Source organism: Idiotropiscis lumnitzeri, chromosome 1 (genome assembly GCF_059441095.1).
Source record: "Idiotropiscis lumnitzeri isolate Australia: NSW breed Sydney's pygmy pipehorse chromosome 1, RoL_Ilum_1.0, whole genome shotgun sequence".
Classification (NCBI taxonomy): Eukaryota; Metazoa; Chordata; class Actinopteri; order Syngnathiformes; family Syngnathidae; genus Idiotropiscis; species Idiotropiscis lumnitzeri.
Genome location: NC_142391.1, coordinates 35,961,125 through 35,977,906, shown reverse-complemented (window position 1 = coordinate 35,977,906; position 16,782 = coordinate 35,961,125). Strand labels below are relative to the sequence as shown.

General features: G+C 39.7%; 1 protein-coding gene across 1 annotated transcript; it reads left to right on the top strand.

Annotated features, from left to right (window-relative positions):
* The first annotated feature begins 155 nt into the window (after positions 1-155).
* Positions 156-15,728, top strand: inpp5l (inositol polyphosphate-5-phosphatase L). Its single transcript, XM_088298482.1, has 16 exons — positions 156-1,280; positions 4,663-4,704; positions 5,383-5,483; positions 5,764-5,851; positions 9,516-9,579; positions 9,992-10,095; positions 10,292-10,344; positions 11,234-11,353; positions 12,771-12,855; positions 12,938-13,030; positions 13,099-13,173; positions 13,438-13,511; positions 13,610-13,721; positions 14,621-14,689; positions 14,777-14,845; positions 15,626-15,728. Exons 1-15 carry the CDS (start codon positions 1,221-1,223, stop codon positions 14,816-14,818), a joined length of 1,182 nt encoding a protein of 393 aa, XP_088154608.1. The 5' UTR covers positions 156-1,220; the 3' UTR covers positions 14,819-14,845; positions 15,626-15,728.
* The last annotated feature ends 1,054 nt before the right edge of the window (positions 15,729-16,782 follow it).

Here is a 16,782-nt window from a genome sequence, read left to right as displayed (position 1 = left end):
TTGTGTCTAACTGTGGGTTTACTTGAAATGCATAACTCGTGATTTAATTGTTAAAATAAGACATTTAACTTAATCATGCTTGCGGTGTGTTGCAGAATAAAAATCCTGGACTATTTCCAACTCATTTGTCAAAGCACTGTTTTCAGGCTGGCCATTAACACAATTTAATTCATTCGTTTCCCACTAACCGAGAATAAAGTGCTCTCTGCTTGCAGACGGACAAAACGGTGATGGAAATGGTCGTGTTTGAACAGCTCTCCAACACCACTATGGAAACCGCCATGATGTGCTTGTTGAAGCTCCACAAATCCATGCAAGCCAAGAGTTTCACAGCTATTATATCCGCTACCATTTGCTCTGAATACTAAGGCGTTCGCTGTTTTGCACGCTACCTCAATGTGTTCTTAGCAGTGAATCGCCAAACCTTTGTAAATTCGTCGAAACACTAATATGCTTTTGGGTTTCACATAATTGTAATATATTGCCTCACTGAGTAGAGAAGGCGCCATTCAAATCTCCTCAGTAAAAGAAAATTACTACTTCCTGTTTTTTCAACTCAGCGGTGTGTTTGTGGTTGCCCGAGTGGTGTGTTCAAGTTCTTCAGATATTTTCTAAATCACTCGGTAAACTATAGACGTCTTCGATACGACACATGTTTGTCCTCTTGTGAAAAGACGTTAACGTGACCTCATGCGCTGCTGCGTACTCTCAACAAGTTAACGTCATTTGATGTGTTGTATTCAGTCATATTTGCTTTAGTGACGCCAAGACTCCTTCAAGATGCCCGGCGCAATAGGCGGAGCGCCAACGTCCAATAACGCAACACGACTTGATCTTGCTGTTAGTAGTAGTAACCTCGTACGAATAGGCTGGACCTCACAGTTTTGGCTGAGTCCGCTTACTTGCGGGGTACTCGGAGATTCACGCAAGAAGAATACTGAATATTTCAGAGGCTCCGGCTTTAGTTGGTGATGGCAGTGTGCGCTTCTGCTGCGTTTGACAACCGGAGACCACGACCACAGCCCGTTGCCAGCAAACAAGTTGGACCAGAAAGCGGCTCGGGACCTTTATACGGCAATGCTAGTTTATTTTAAGCGCTAACTACTCCGGTTCTCACAATAAGCCTTTCTAAGCTGCTGAGGAAGTCGTTTATAGGCCAGATCGTGAAGGAGATTGTCAAGTGTGCGTGCGTTCGCGCGTGCTTTTTATGTGATTGGACTATGGAGACACACACAGAGGTGCTTCTCGTCACCGCAAATGTCGGGTCACTCTTCGATAATGTAAGTAACCTGGCTGTTGTTAATCTATAACTGAAACCACACAAAAGAGGCCGAAGATGTTGATTTTATTTAATGATGGTAATTGGAACTATTGCACTAAGACCAACTGTACTTCGAATGGGCGCCATTTCGTCGATACGTCACTATTTTGCCGTCACGCGCGCACCTATACCTGTTACGCCCATCCAGTGTATTTTTACATTGCAATTTTTATCTATTTGTGTATTTATGTACTTATTTATTCATTTGTACAACGAGGTTCCGCTCAATAGAGTTCATATTTTGTAGCAGGAAGATATTAATCAAGTCGCTGGTGACCTGATGACCTGGTTGGCGTGAGAGGGTTTGACACGCCAAAGCTTGTTGACGTCACACGTTCCCGATATAGGTTCTTCATTTTGTGGCAAATATTTCCAAGCACAAAGTTTTATTCTGCAATTTGAATCATGATACGTTATGTAATGAACTGACTATAAGATGCATATAACTACATGGCAAAAACTATTACGACACCCAAATCAATCCATTGACACAAGACATTTTGTAAATAGTTTGGGGCAATGGTTCTCAAATTGGGATATACATACCCCTGGGGGTACGTGAGAGTTTAACATAAAAGTAAATAAACAAAAATAATCCTCTATTATTTATTTATTTAAAATTAAGTTAATGATGAAGACACTGGTGATAATTTTGTATGCAGAAATCTTTATTTATAATTAAGATAATTATCTCCCTTTTGTAGTTATATATTTTTATTTTAAAATATTTCTAAAGATACCACTGAAAATGCAGTTCCAAAATTTAATAAAGCAGACACTGATGGCACAGCACCCTGTTTTAGGTTATTTTGTTTTTCATCGAAAAAATGCTTTGCGCTGGTTAGGGGGTTCTTCGCTGAAAAAATATTTCACATGACTATTTTTCTGATGGTGTCAAGCAAAACAGATCATTGATTTCTTTATTTTCCACTTCATTTATTTGTAATGGTCCACTGTCCCAATACTTTTGTCGCTGTAAATTACTGAGGTTCTATATGTTTCCGGTTAAATGTGTTTTAATATTTTTCTAATAGTTATTTGCATGTATTGTTTATAAGATATTGTAAATACAACATACAGTATTTTGTGTTCTGTGAGTTTGTTAATATTTTGAATTAGGTAAAAAACATTTCTAGCTGTATTTTTGGCAGATTTTAGTTCTGCTAGAACTGACAAAGTTCGAGGTGAGGTCAAGTGATTCTCTACGCTCATGGAAATTTGGCTCAGGCCCATGTTTCCGGGGGCCAGATTGAGCTCCAGTGGAAACATAGATCACATTGTGGGAGATATGTAAACAGATGAATATCTGAAATTTGAGCTTTTCTAGTCGAATACCACCCGCTTCCATTCATATAAACAAACTCCTAAATAATCATCCAGCTTTCAGGATATTGGCACAATTTTATGGTTTTGTTGGCCAACACAACAGAAATGAGAATCATAACTTTAAGGAGCTCAGATGTGAAAGTTTTTTTCTCATTAATTTATGGCTGTCATTTTTAAATTGCAATACTAGTCGTATGCCGTAGAATTTATTGCAATCACTGATGGTGTGGTGATACACTCGCCTGACTTGTGTCCAGGCATCAGTGGGTTCAGTTCCCAGTACAGTGTGAGTACATGTGAGTGTAAATGGTTGTCGTACCTAATTCTATATGTGCCTGAGTCTTAACGTCAACCAGTTCAAGTTGTAGTCCGCCTTTCACCTTAAATCAGCTGGGATAGGCCCCCGTATCCCTGAACAGGATCAGAGGTGTTAAAAATGAAAAGATGGATGACATTTTAAGTGTAGTTGTAAATGTAGCCATAATTGGGCATGGATTTAATTTATTTGTTCCTCGTTAGTTATTTATAATTAATTATATGTATAGTTAACGTATGCAGTTAAGTATTTGCATTTAATTATATACATAGTATCGCATTGTTTGGAGGACACGCCCTTGCCTTCCGTTTCCCTTTAAATACTTCCCGGTTTGGCCCCACACGTGTAGATGATCAACTGGTTTGACCCTGCGGTCACTTCACCCAAACCTTAGCAAGAATAGAGACAAGGAGGACAAATTATCACCTCAACAAATTCACCCTTCAATTCCCTCTTTTGCGGCAGCAGCCAACGAGGTATTTTTCGTTTCTATATTGTTTCAGTATGTGACATTAGTTACTTTGTTGTTTTTATGAATGTAACTTGTCAATTGTATTATTTATTTGTGTACAGTTTTCACGGTGTGATGGAATAAGACGCCTTCATTAAACCCGTTATCCAAAAGAAAACCATTTGTGTTTGTCGTGCCTGCGGAGGGAGTTACAGTAGTATAGTACTATAGTACCTCTGATAGTCATTAAAAGCCCAAGTTAAATCCCGAATAGGGTTGATAAAATTCATGTATTCATTTGTTGGCTACATTTGTGAAGAATTTTGAGATTGCAGTCTTTTGCTCCAATGGAAATTATCCTGTGCTAAATTCCTTGATATTTTAAAAGGTCCAGTTCAAAAAATGTTCTTCATGCTGAGGCCAGGAACATAAATGCATCACTCCTTACGATACACATCCACCAAATTGAAAAGCACTTAACGCAACATATGCCCAGGATTGTGAACTTTATAAAAGTGCCTAAAGTGAAGACTGAATTCAAGATTTCAGATTATTACTACCTATACCACATCATACTAATAAGTGTTTGTAATATTTTGGGTACCTAATTTTGCTACGGGACAGGGGGGAGCAGATTTCAGTATGATGCAATTGAGCTCTTCACCACTACAAACTCCACCGGCCAGTCACAATGTTACGAGAACTTACACAATATAACGTCAACCCATACATGAGCCTGATTTCGGTTTTATTGACACTGTCTAGATAGCTATGAATCTAACTACTATTTTGGTAACGGCTCTCAGTAAAATACAACAATGATACATACAATCTTAATATCTCCAGACCGCGTCGATCAAAACTGAACTTTAGTGTTGAGACAGTTCTCATCGGGGTCTCATTGGATTGTAAAGATGTAACTGCTACCCCAAGTCTGTATGACAATAAGACAGCCATCCATCAATTATCTGTTCCGCTTCTCCTCACAAGGGTCGCGGGTGTGCCGGAGCCTATTCCAGCTGTCTTCAGGCAGTAGGCAGTGTACACCCTGAACTGGTTGCCAGCCAATCGCAGGGCTCGCAGAGAAGAACAACCATTCGTTCTCACACTCACACCTAGGGGCAATTTAGAGTGTCCAATCAAGCTGCCATGCATGTCTTTGGAATGTGTGAGGAAACCGGAGTACCCAGAGAAAAACAATAAGCTATTTAACTCTATTTAATTATTGCATTGCATCTTTTGTTTTAGGTTGGTGAAATACAAAATGAATGGCTCCAAGAGTTATACAAGGTAAGTGAGCATATCTCTCCAATTTCTTGACTGTTCACATTCCATATGACAATATATCTTTACTGGACCAAGACCGCTGCACAAAATGTCACCAAAAGTAAGCATAGCAAAATAATCATCCTGTGTCATTTTACTCACAAATGACTCAGTGTGAAATCTGGGCTTGTTTAATTGCGCTCAAAGCTGATTTACTTGCAGGAAGACTTTTTCTTTTGAATGAATGGCAACAGATGGACACAGCTTTTTTTGCACCTTCTGCTAAAAAAATGGAAGCAGATTTAATTGTTCTGTCTGTGACTATATGTTGCTAGCATAGATAGAATAACAAATAAACATTTTGACGAATAAATAATAACTTGATAATTTCCCACAACAGCCCTGATACTCTCTCACAGCACACATGTGTGCCACAGCACCCGATTTGGGAATCAATGCCATACGATATGACTCACACTATACATACATGACTACTTCATGTACTGTGGAAAACAGATACTGTGCTGACCATTGATAAGAAATGAACGCATGGCCTGGTATGTAAACTAAGTGACCAAAAATTTCCACCTGACTGACTCAAAGTGGAAAATGACCCTTCTCCTGTGACAAACGAATGTGACTTTCCTGTCCCCTGATTATTATGTAATATAATACTGTCGCTTTTTGCTGTCTGTGTAACAGACCATTCGCAGCCACCAGCCACAGTTCATCGCCCTGCACTTTCAGGAGGTGGGAGGGAAAGAGTACATGGTCAACATGGGCCATGCTGAAGAATTCTTTTGGTAGGAAAATGAGCAATGAATAATCCGTCTGTTTGTGTTGGTTTCCATGGCAGAAAAGGTGGTGCATCCAAATGGGCGACAACTTCAAATGTTTTTCCATTCTTAATCAATGAAACTTCATTCCACTTGTTTGCTCCAACGTGTAAATAACCCATTACAAATAGAAAAAAAATTACCAAATGAAAATATCATGTTTTTTTTTTTTTTTTACCAGCTTCTCTGCTGGACAAACAAGCTGCAATTCAGCACATTTGCTAATAATTGGCTCTGTTATTTTCAGGAGCATTGAGTCCAGTGAAGAACTAAAAGATTTTGACAGGCGCTGCATTTACGTGGACAACCACTTTCAAGTAGAAGAACGTTTCACGGTAAGAAAAAAAATGTGTAAAAGCTGTAACAGTGCAGTAGTTCACAGAATTTCCTCTAGATGGAACCCTCATCCTGCGTGGAAAAATGAAATGCAGGATCTGGAGTCCAATGCAGTCCACTTGAATCCATAATGGTTTACCATTTTAATTAAGTGTGTGGATGCCAATTATTATAGATTTAGGGCATATGCATTCAAGTCAGTAATATTAATCATTTCCAGGAATAATCTTGAACGTGATTTTTTTTGCCTAGGATGCCTCATAATCCTAACCTCAATCAAACACTACAATGTGTACCCCTAAATGCTACACGGATTGTTTATTTTTCTTGATGTTAATTCCCAGTGAATAATGTATGATTCTAAAATACAACATTAAGGCACAAGCAAGCGCTGAGAATCAAGCCACTCTATCTATCCAAAATGACACATTTTTGATTGGGATCTGTGCACGAGCAAAGCACCATCCTAATTGTGTCTATTTTGTGTTCAATCTAGAGCTGTATGACGTCTTGTGCTTTAGTTTGTAAATGATAGCCCTTGAATCCTGCTGTAATTCCCATCACGTGGAGCAATTTTCTCTTCAAATAGTCTTTGTTTATACTGTAAGCCAGGGCTCACCTTTTCCTGTTCAAAATGGCTTGAGGCACATTCAGAAATTATAATTTGTGTTGACTTATTATTGACATACCATTTTAGTATTGAATAACTAGATCGAATCTCTTGATAGTTTAAAAGACTAAAATGTAAAGCTTTTCTCCATAAAAAAAGCGATGACTTCATTGCTTAGTTAAAACAAACAATAACCAGTCCTCTTGAGAGCCACCCCACCTCACTTTGGTAGCAACTCCGGACATGAAACCAACAGCAGAGCACCGTGTTGTGACATTGGTAGACTTGTCAAGTAGCAAACGGGAAAAACTGGCTACATTTGAATGTTCTCTAGGAGTTTTTGAATGTCAAAAGTCATGTCCGCAATGCAATGACTCACAGTGTCATTTGACAGTGGGATGGTCAGTCAGGTTTTTTTTTCTGACAGGTATTAGCAATTTTTCCAATTTCTCTGTTTAAACACTCAAACGTCAAACCTTTGTAAATTTAAAATTGTAAGTACTCATATAATCAAAAGTTTTTTCATGTCAAAACATGTATTTGAGAAATAAAAATATCAATGTGCTAAAAAGATGACTTTTACAAATAAATTCAATTTGAATAGATGTGGTTGCACCGTTGGTGATTTCGCAGACGGCTGGCATAACTGTGAGTGTGGTCTGCGCTGCTGTGGGAGTGAGCACAGCTGACTTCAGTCATGGCCAATCAAAGCGACTCCTCACATTGCCTCTAAATGCAATGCACTTGTCGCATGCTGACACCACACATTATATATTTAGCTATCTGAAGAGAACATTTCCCAAACTTTTTAAGTACACTAAACAGCAAGTCCTACCCTTGACCCCCCACTTGACTGTAAAGTGGCAATGTCTTTCTTAAACTATTAACCCATACTCCTCCCTTTGCCTCGACATCTGACAGGAGGGGTCAGTGGCCACGCTTGTTGGTTGAAGCACCAGAAGTCAAAAGAAGAAAGTCAATGGCCAGGTGTGCAGGTGACAAGGCCAAGTCAATACATTTAAGTCCAGATTAAAACTATTGATCCCGGCCTATTTCTGCACAATAAATAAAGTGTGTGTAGCCAGGGTGGCAGCTGGGACTGAGTTTCCCCCCTGCACTCCAGTGTTCGCGCCCTCCACACTTTGCCCTGAGAGAGATCTTGCACCACCAGCCCCTCCACGCTGTGTAGCCTCATTCTCATTAGGTCCGTGCCACCTGTATTGATTTTCAATTTGTTTTCCGTTGGCTGCAGATCATCAGTTACATGGCTGAGCGAGAGCGAGAGTTTGGGGTGTAGGGTGTTGTGTGGGGTGGTGGGGTTCTCCTTTCAGACGGGCTGCAAAAGTAAATGGGCCAGACTTGCATGCATTTTCAGTACAAATGGTGTTTTGATAAAAAATCACTTGTAAGTCAATATTTTTTTATTAAACTGTGCACACACCTGATTGATGAAGATAGGTGCTGGCCAGAGTATATGGAGTAAAATGTGTGTGCTACTCTTGCACTATTAATACTCTACTAGGCCAAATTTCGACCTTATTGCAGAACAAGATGAATGCGATGAGACCTCGCTGCTTTAAATATTGAAGGAAATGTATGTTGCAAACGTTTTGTAATATAGCTTTTATTAATAACCCCTTTTCAGTCCACACTCCAGTCATGAGTTTGGACAAGTTGCTGCGTAATTGCTGCTCACTGACGCAAAGCACAGAGACACCTCTGTTTTGTTAAATGAGAATGACTTTGGCACAGAAGAGTGATGATGTCTTCTGGGAGTGGGGGAGCGGGGAGGGGGCTACCTTGCACCGTGGTCCGTCACGCCCCGAGCCCCTTGAGCAATGGCTGATTTTTCTTTTGCTGCCAGTCCCTCCAAGCGGTGTTGGCAGACAGCAGCAGGCTCACTGCTTAATACCTTTTAAATTGTTTTAATCTTCTGTCTTTATTGATCTCGCGGGACATGATTAATCAGATCAGTGGAGCAGGCAGTTAGTACATTAAAAATTGTCAGACCATGTTTGGGATGATTGGGTGCTGAAGTGGACTTCCAGGGCGAGGGGCTAGTTGTAGTCTCTTGTATTAAGTTGTAGGTGTCTTTGGCAGCGTAACAAACAATCTCACAGTATCAGTCATTGTGCGAGCCTCACACAATGGCCAAACAAACATCTCAGTTCATCTGCTCAACTGTCAGTTTGGGATGATTTCTGCTGTTTTTGTTGCCACATTCCAGTGACTTTTTCCTTTTGTTTGTGGGTCAATGCTTTTGCAGTTTGTAAGGGTCAAGCATTGCTGAATTGAAACAGCAATATATGTTGCTCAGGTTTATTATTGGCTTGAAGAAGTGTCTTCAGCCTTCCACCTTTCAGTCATATCATCACCTCGCTTAACAGAATCTTCAAATGCACAAACCAATTCTTGGACCAATTTTAAAGATGCATCTTCTGTTTTGAGCTATTTTAAGTAATTTCAATGCAGTATGCATGTGTATTCAACTATTTACTGCATACATTATTTTGCAGAAAATTGCTCTTCATCATATTGAAGCTTTTGCAAATTGTTGCAGTGAAATTCTACACCACTGCAACCTACAAACAAAATAAAAAAACAAAAACGTGACATTAGTACTTCTCTGACAAATTTTCTGAGAGATAAAAAGTGAGTAATGCAACTTAAGAATCATGAGCTTTCATTCGGTATCATAGAGCAAGAGATTTTATCATTGAGTGAATTACTTGATGAATGAGATATATGACTCGTAATCGGGAAATTCACTTTTAATGGCACCAACGGGCAAATAATTAACCCAAAATAATTGTAGTAAATTGTATCATAAAATTCTAGAATTAAATAGCTAGCATTCAAGTCCTAAACAACTGTAACCCAAGCACCACCGTGTATGACTATATGATAATGCATAAGTATTTATAGTTATGTTGACAGTTGCTTTTAAAATTATGTTTATAAACCTAGTATATAAACGGCAGTAATTTGTTATTGCTCATTTTAAAATGCAGTCATTCTAACTCCACTCTTTTGTCATATTCATATGCATGCAGGCGTTGGGCAGCATGTACTTCATCCACAAGTCCTTGAAGAACATCCGCCAGTATGACTTCAGTGGTAAAAACAAACTTGATTTTGCACAATTCTTTAGCAGGAGAACATGCAGCTTGTGATGAGCCTTTAATAGCTAAAGCCCGACTCCTTTTTTTGCCGCCCCGCCATCCCTTCGAACAGTTGCAAAGTGCTGGAATTTTAAATGTGTCATTTAGTCCAGTCACGTTAGGTGTGAAAAAGCTCCTCAAAAAAGCTTATGGAAGAACCATAAACATCATGGAGCTGCCACTTGCTGTTTGGTCCAAACTGATAGTCGCTCACCAAACACAGTCTAATGGCTCCTTTATAGATCCCCCTCATCACGTATGCCGCACTGATGAGGTTAACACCAGTTTATTGATTGCTGTTTGCATGTTTCCTCACTCTTTTATATGACAGCCGCCTGTCCCTCCCTTTACGTCTCTGCCCCTCACAGTTAAGGACTTTAAAGCAGTGCCGGGACTGGACAAGTTTGTGGGCTCTTTGGATGGGGTCACCACCGTGGAAAAAGAAAAATTCCCAAAGACTTTCTGGCCTGATGTGAGTGTTTGAGTGTATTTGTTATGGTGGGTTTAATGTTTGGCCCAAAGGGAGATGTTTGGACAAATGAGTCAACTGGGGATAGAGTGGCTTTCTGCCTGCTCTGACAGGGAGATGAGATAAATTATGTGAAAGGATCAATAATGATCTGTTTGGCTGCTGTTTACTGACTCTTGCTAATTTGTCTCTGTTGTAGTTCAAGTGGTCCAGGAAGGGCTTCATGAGGACCCGCTGGATCATCCACGACCGGTGCATACATCACACTAATCCCAGCTGTTACAATTTGTGCACATACACTTGCCAGCCAAAACATTAGGTACATCTTAAACAATGTAGGAGATTATCATGATCAGTTTTGATTGGCATTGTCAAAAAAAAAAAAAATCTTCGTATTGTAGCACCAGACTCAACATTACCAGAGCTGCCAACTGTTCCGGACTGTCTGTATTTTGTTATGCAAATCTTTGAACACGATTTTATGAACACAACTGTAGCATAGCATGGTGTTCTAGATATATATATATAAAAAATGTATGTGAAATTGCCCAACAATGTTAAAAACAATCAAAAATGCTTGCTAGAAAATTGCCATCTATGTTTGACAACAGCCCAGATACTGACTTAAGAATGGAAACTAAATTAACTAAACAAAATTAAAGGGACAGTGTGTAGAAATTGTCCAACATATTTTAAATTCCCATTATTTCAATAATATGCCCAAAAATATGTTCTATCACATCAACGTACATTTCTTTCCATAATATTGTAGTTCTAATTATATTACATGTGTCATGCATCCTCTTATGTGAGGCTGGCATTTCGCTACCATCTTTCTGATATAGATACCCAAATGAGACAAATCGCATTCGAGTCTTCAATGCACCTGTCGTGCATATTTTGGAACATAGGTTGCAGGCAAACACATGGAAGACCACATAATAAAAATGGAAAATAAACCCCAGAAGGAATGGTCAACACCACGAGTCAAAACCAGAATCTTTGCCTGAGGCATACATGCTATCTACATACTTGCCCTAAAGTAACACTACTTGCTGTTTCCATTCGACATGCCTCTTATTATTTCTGTGTGCGTACGTTCTTGTTTGTGTGTGTGGCTTTGTGTTTGTTGTTTTCTCAGAGGGTTGGACCTCGTCAACGTCCACCTGTTTCACGATGCCTCCAACCTTATTGCCTGCAACTCCAGTCCTTCCATTTACTCAGCCAACCGCAAAAATGCGCTCAGACACGTCATCAACAGGTCTGACTTGCCACTACATCAATAACATTTCTGACCAACAGCCAACTATGCTATACTATATATATTAATGGTCTCTTTAATTAGGAGGATCATGTTTTGTGTTTGTAAAATTTAAATATATTGTAGCTGTTAGTGTGGTGCGTCCGCCTCACAATTCAGAAGTACAAGTTTCGATTCCGATTCCGGCATTCCTTTGTGGAGTTTGCATGTTCTTCCTGTGCCTGTGTGTGTTTTTTTTTCCCTTCACATTCCGAAAACATGCATGCAAGGTGATTTGAACACTCTAAATTGGCCCTTTGTGTGGGTGTGAGCGGTTACTGCTCCGAGACAGCTGGGATTGGCTCCAACACGAAAAGCAGCTCAGATATGTCAGGGCTCGCTGTACGGCGAGGAAGAGGAGGTGTTGCAATCGCCGTACGGCGAGGAGGGGGTGGACCCAAAAGGCGAGGAGGCAGGGATAAGGGTAACTTCAAGGGATTTTAATTAAACAATAACCGAAGGGCAAACATAGGTGCACGGACAAACCAACGGGGCAGGGAGCACAAATCAAAGACAACTTAAACGAGACTAAACTTGAGCGAGGGCGATAACCAAAACTGGGACAGAAAACAGAGGAATAGGAATGAGGGCGAGGGCGAGGGCGAGGGCGAGGGCGAGGGCGAGGGCGAGGGCGAGGGCGAGGGCGAGGGCGAGGGCGAGAACATGAACGAGATCAAAGGCGAGAGTCAAGATAGTCCATCATGGGGCAACAGGGAGCTACACGGGATAATGACCCGACACTGGGTTGATGGCATGGAAGGCATAAATAGTCCGGTAATCAGGGGAGCAGATGGGGATCAGGTGTGTGATCGTTAATGAGGAGCACAGGTGCGTGGCTGGTGAGGGCGAGGTGCTGAGGGGAAACGCCCCTGCTCAGCTGATCAAAACAAACAGGAAAAGCACATGGCAGGAAGGAGGGAAGAAAATAACAACAAAAACAATAACAAAAACCGCATGCACACGAAAACAATAACAAAAACCCTGTCATGCCCGACGCGGATCATGACAAGATAAGGGTTGGATGGATAGCTGTGAGTGGCCTTAATTTTTGATAGTGTAATCTGAAAATATGTACATTAATAGACTTATTTATTACAAAAACTCAAAAACAAGTTTTAAGAGTAAAACAATCTTTCGGCTAAACTGACAGGTTTTCGCTTTGACTGTGAATTCCAGTGCTTAATTCATTCACTACCAGCTGAGTGAAAAAAAAATGGATCTTTGACGTCTTTAGCCATCAATGGCAGTAAATTAGTTAATTCATGTAGGCTACTGTGTATATTTTACTCTTAATAGTCCAAAGTTTTGTGTGATTTTTATGGTATATTTTCCCCAACAAGCTCGAAGAATTGCATTACAAGCCTATGTTTTTTTCCAGGATATCAGACAACTGCCACACGCCGATGCCTTTCTTCCTGTTTGGAGATTTTAACTTCCGTTTGGACACTCAGAGTCTCGTTCAGGTGTGTGCAAACAATGCCGCTCTTTGTATCTTTGTATGGCCATTGCTATTTGACCAACACCCTTGTGCGTGCACGTGAGCAGCATTTGTCTACCACGGCTGAAGTCCAGACTGTAAAAAAAGACAGCAGTAATGAAGTGGAAAAAATCATCTGCGAAAAGAAAGCTGACCGTCAGGTGGTAAAAACATTCAAGCTACAGTCTTCACTTTTACGATGCATCTCATGCTGATTTCTCTTTGGCAGGTGCTTCTGCTGATTGAGGACAAGCTCTTTGCCTACCTGTATCAGGCGGTGTTCAGAGAAGACAACGGAAAAGCGGTGAGCTCTTCATCAGACTCATGTGATATCACAATGTGATCCAAGCCAAAATACCGAACAAACCTTATTTGCCTTCTTGGCTTTAATAGAAAGCTGTGATGTGAGTGCTCTTCAAATTAACCATTTGTATAAATGTGTGTGTATAAATGATAGCTCCGTAGATTTGAGTTGAATTTAAGTACGGTTCATAAATCAAACTTGAAGAATGCCAAAGTGACCCTCAGCCTTGGCTGTTCATTTAAAGTAAACCCTTCTATATTGCAGCTGCTAAAATATGACAAAGAAGTCACAGCCTTCCACGATGTTGTGAGAGAAGAGGAAATCCAGTTTCCACCCAGGTGAGATTTGTATTTCACTGCCAGCCAACGTGCAACCTCTCTCTTTATTTGATCAGACCCCAGTGTTTGATGCTGCTGTCTTTCTCTGATTCTCCCAGCTACCCCTACAGTGAAGAGTACACAAAACCAACCCAGTACATGAACACTCGCTGTCCTGCGTGGTGTGATCGGATTCTGATGTCACACACTGCGCAAAAATTCATCCACAGTGTAAGTCAGCACCTGCTGTCCTTCAATATCTGTGATTGTGTTTAGTAGGATTTGATGAACCCCAAAAGTTCATGTAGGAAATTCATTGACAAAAATGGAAACAAAGGACATTCCGGTAGTTAGTTTTATAAACAATGTGATTTTTATTTTGTTAAGGAAAATGTTTTTTCAATTTTAGTTCCAATTATTCAGTTAGTATTATAAACTATGATAACCTTGGCACCCTCATCCAGGAGCTGGTGTCAGCCACACCTTACACCCAGACACTCACGCAGACTGCCAAATGTTACAGGCCATACCACCAAGCCGCGCCTCCAAAAGGCACTTCTCTAACACACAGACACTACAATAGAGTATTTTACAATAAAGTATTTTTTTTTTGCATATTTTGTTCTTCTTGTGTTGATAGATTTATGATGTGTTTAAAACGTGTGTTTTAATAACTAAAGTGTGTTAGGGGCAAAACTATATGGATATGTTTTTAAATGACCTTTAGAGGGGGTCTGCAACATATCCCCCACAATGAACGATGTTTTATTTTGGACGCTTCAGGTACATTTACGCAAGGACAGTAAAGTTTTATTTCAAATAAAGACGTGGGTGATTATTTTTCAAGTAATGATAAATCCCATTAATTTTGAGCAGCTCATCAACTAAAAAAAAGTTGTGATGGACTGATTACGTAAATTAACGTACTCCAGGATTGACTTTAGTTTGGTCAAGCAATAAAGGTTGAACAAGTGACACAGTAAGTAAACAACAAAATTAGCTGAACTAGGTTAGTTCAAACAAACGATTAACGTACTTTGACTCCACCAAGCAGTCAACTCCTTAAAAGCTCAATTTACCACTGACCGAACCCAGTGGCGCTATGAATGACACTTGTGTTTTCTTCCTAGGGCAACGATAGTGAGAAGAGTGTTATTTACGACACAGTTGGACCTAATGTTTGTATGGGGGATCATAAGGTAACATTTGATTGAAACGCACCTGCTGTAGTCACCAACCAAGCTGGGATTGATTTGTAATAACATGTCACCGTGTCTCTTCAACAGCCTGTTTTCTTATTCTTCGCACTGAAGACAAACGAACATTGACTTGGGGAGCTTCTCAGTGGTAAACCAGTGAGTGTGTGTCCATATTGTAGTGGCCGTGGCATGTGTAGAGGACGGACGGGGAGGGGAGCGCTCTGCGTGAGAGTAGCAATCTTGTCGTGATCCCCTGAGAGGCATTAGCGAGACGGAGCCCCCAGTGTTGCCATAAGAACTAAGATGAAGCACCAGCGGGACAGCAGCTCTCCTTTGTGTCCATGTGCCATCAACACCTTTCACTGATGTCTTTTACATCCTCTCCGCTGTCAATCTGGATGCACAGCACAGTGCACTGATAGGTTGGCCCTCATTTCCCTCTTGAAGGCCAACTTGGGGGAAATACATTGTAACTGCCAGAATATCGGCATTTTTATGGCCATCATTTTGTTTTGTTTTGTTTAAATTAACCCTTTTAAGGATAAAATACTTTTTAATGATGCATTTAACAATAGAGACATGACATGACAGATTATGATGTACATACCATAAAATTCATTTTTATTGTGCATGCTATCTTATAAACCACATATATTCAGATGACATTATTATGAATATATTTTGATATATTTATAATTTGTAAAATTTGTAGATATATTTGAAAATGTATTAATGTAAAAGACAGTTTAATTGAATCATTTATTTCAAACAAATGTGTAGCTCCTCAATTACCGTTTTAAAAGGCCAGGTCTTCATTTTAATGGCTGCTTCCCGGGCCTTTTCTTTCATTTTGGCACGACGAGGTTGTGCACTTGCGTAGCGTGGATCTGAAAACTTCTCACAGATATTTTCCTGCCTGGGTGTGTCTCTGTATAGGTGTAACTGGCACAGCACCCGAGTGGAAAAGAAAGCAAGACAGAACTTGATCCAAGTTCAATTGAACGTTTGTCAAATTTTTTACTTTTTTTTTTTTTTTTTTTTTTTTTTTTTTTTTTAGCATACTTAAGTGGTTATCGACAGACTCTCCACAGTTGGACTTCATCATTTTTTCTTAGAATCAGAACTTTGTGACCGTGTGGTCAGAACTTATTTAACTCATTCACTCCCGTTGACGGATTTATACGTCAAAAAGTACACTCATGGCAGTGAATGAGTTAATGAGCCATAGAATGTTTAACTGATAACGTATGTGTGAAAGTTTGTTTCAACTATAAGAGTGCTCTTGTTTTGGATTTTTATATTTCTAGCTAGCTTTACTGATATTTTGTTTTTATTGTCTTCATTTTGCAAACCATATTTCAGACAGATTATATGTACTGTATGTTTTTTGGGGGAGGGGCGGAGTGGAGTGGAGACACTATGTATAATTAACTTTATGGCATGTAACACAAGTATAATTTTTCAAAATTTGCAGTTTCAAGTTTGAAAAGTGCTTTCAAGTGCTAAAAATAGTCAAACAAGTGACATTTTTAAACATGGTAACTGCGTTTTCATTTTATTTCTTTCCCCTGCCAGTGCAAAATGATTGCATTTTCTATTACTTAACAATATGTTGAAATGTGATTTAAAAAAAGTCATAGCTACTGTATATGTATGAATTTGTGTTTTATCCATCTGAAAATGGGTCCTAAATCTACATGAAGTGATGGCATTTGGGCGGGTGAAACAAGTGCTTTATTATCTATATCACTCAGCATATTGTTCTTTTGAATTCATCCTGTCTCTGTATAACATTGTCATATATTGAACAACAATATGCTCGTGTAACTGAAGGCATGCCATGATGGAAACAATTAAAAAAGGCAGCTGGAAAGAAACGTCGTAATACTTGGTGTTGGCATGAAGGTATACAGGTTATTATGGCAGTGTTTGCCAACCGTTATTGAGCCATGGTACGTACGTCACATGGGAAAAGCATCTTTTCCCAAACCAATTCACCAAGTGTGGATACAAAGGTTAATTATGTACCTTCTATCATCTAGTGGAAGCGCATTTGATTTTTTTTGCCTCTTATATGCAGGTGTCATAGACAA

Bases quoted from the DNA above. Each gene is read 5' to 3' on its own strand.
- inpp5l (XM_088298482.1), top strand. From the start codon at position 1,221: ATGGAGACACACACAGAGGTGCTTCTCGTCACCGCAAATGTCGGGTCA. The intron at 10,345-11,233 runs GTGCATACATCA...TTGTTTTCTCAG, and splicing joins CGCTGGATCATCCACGACCG to AGGGTTGGACCTCGTCAACG. The intron at 11,354-12,770 runs GTCTGACTTGCC...GTTTTTTTCCAG, and splicing joins CTCAGACACGTCATCAACAG to GATATCAGACAACTGCCACA.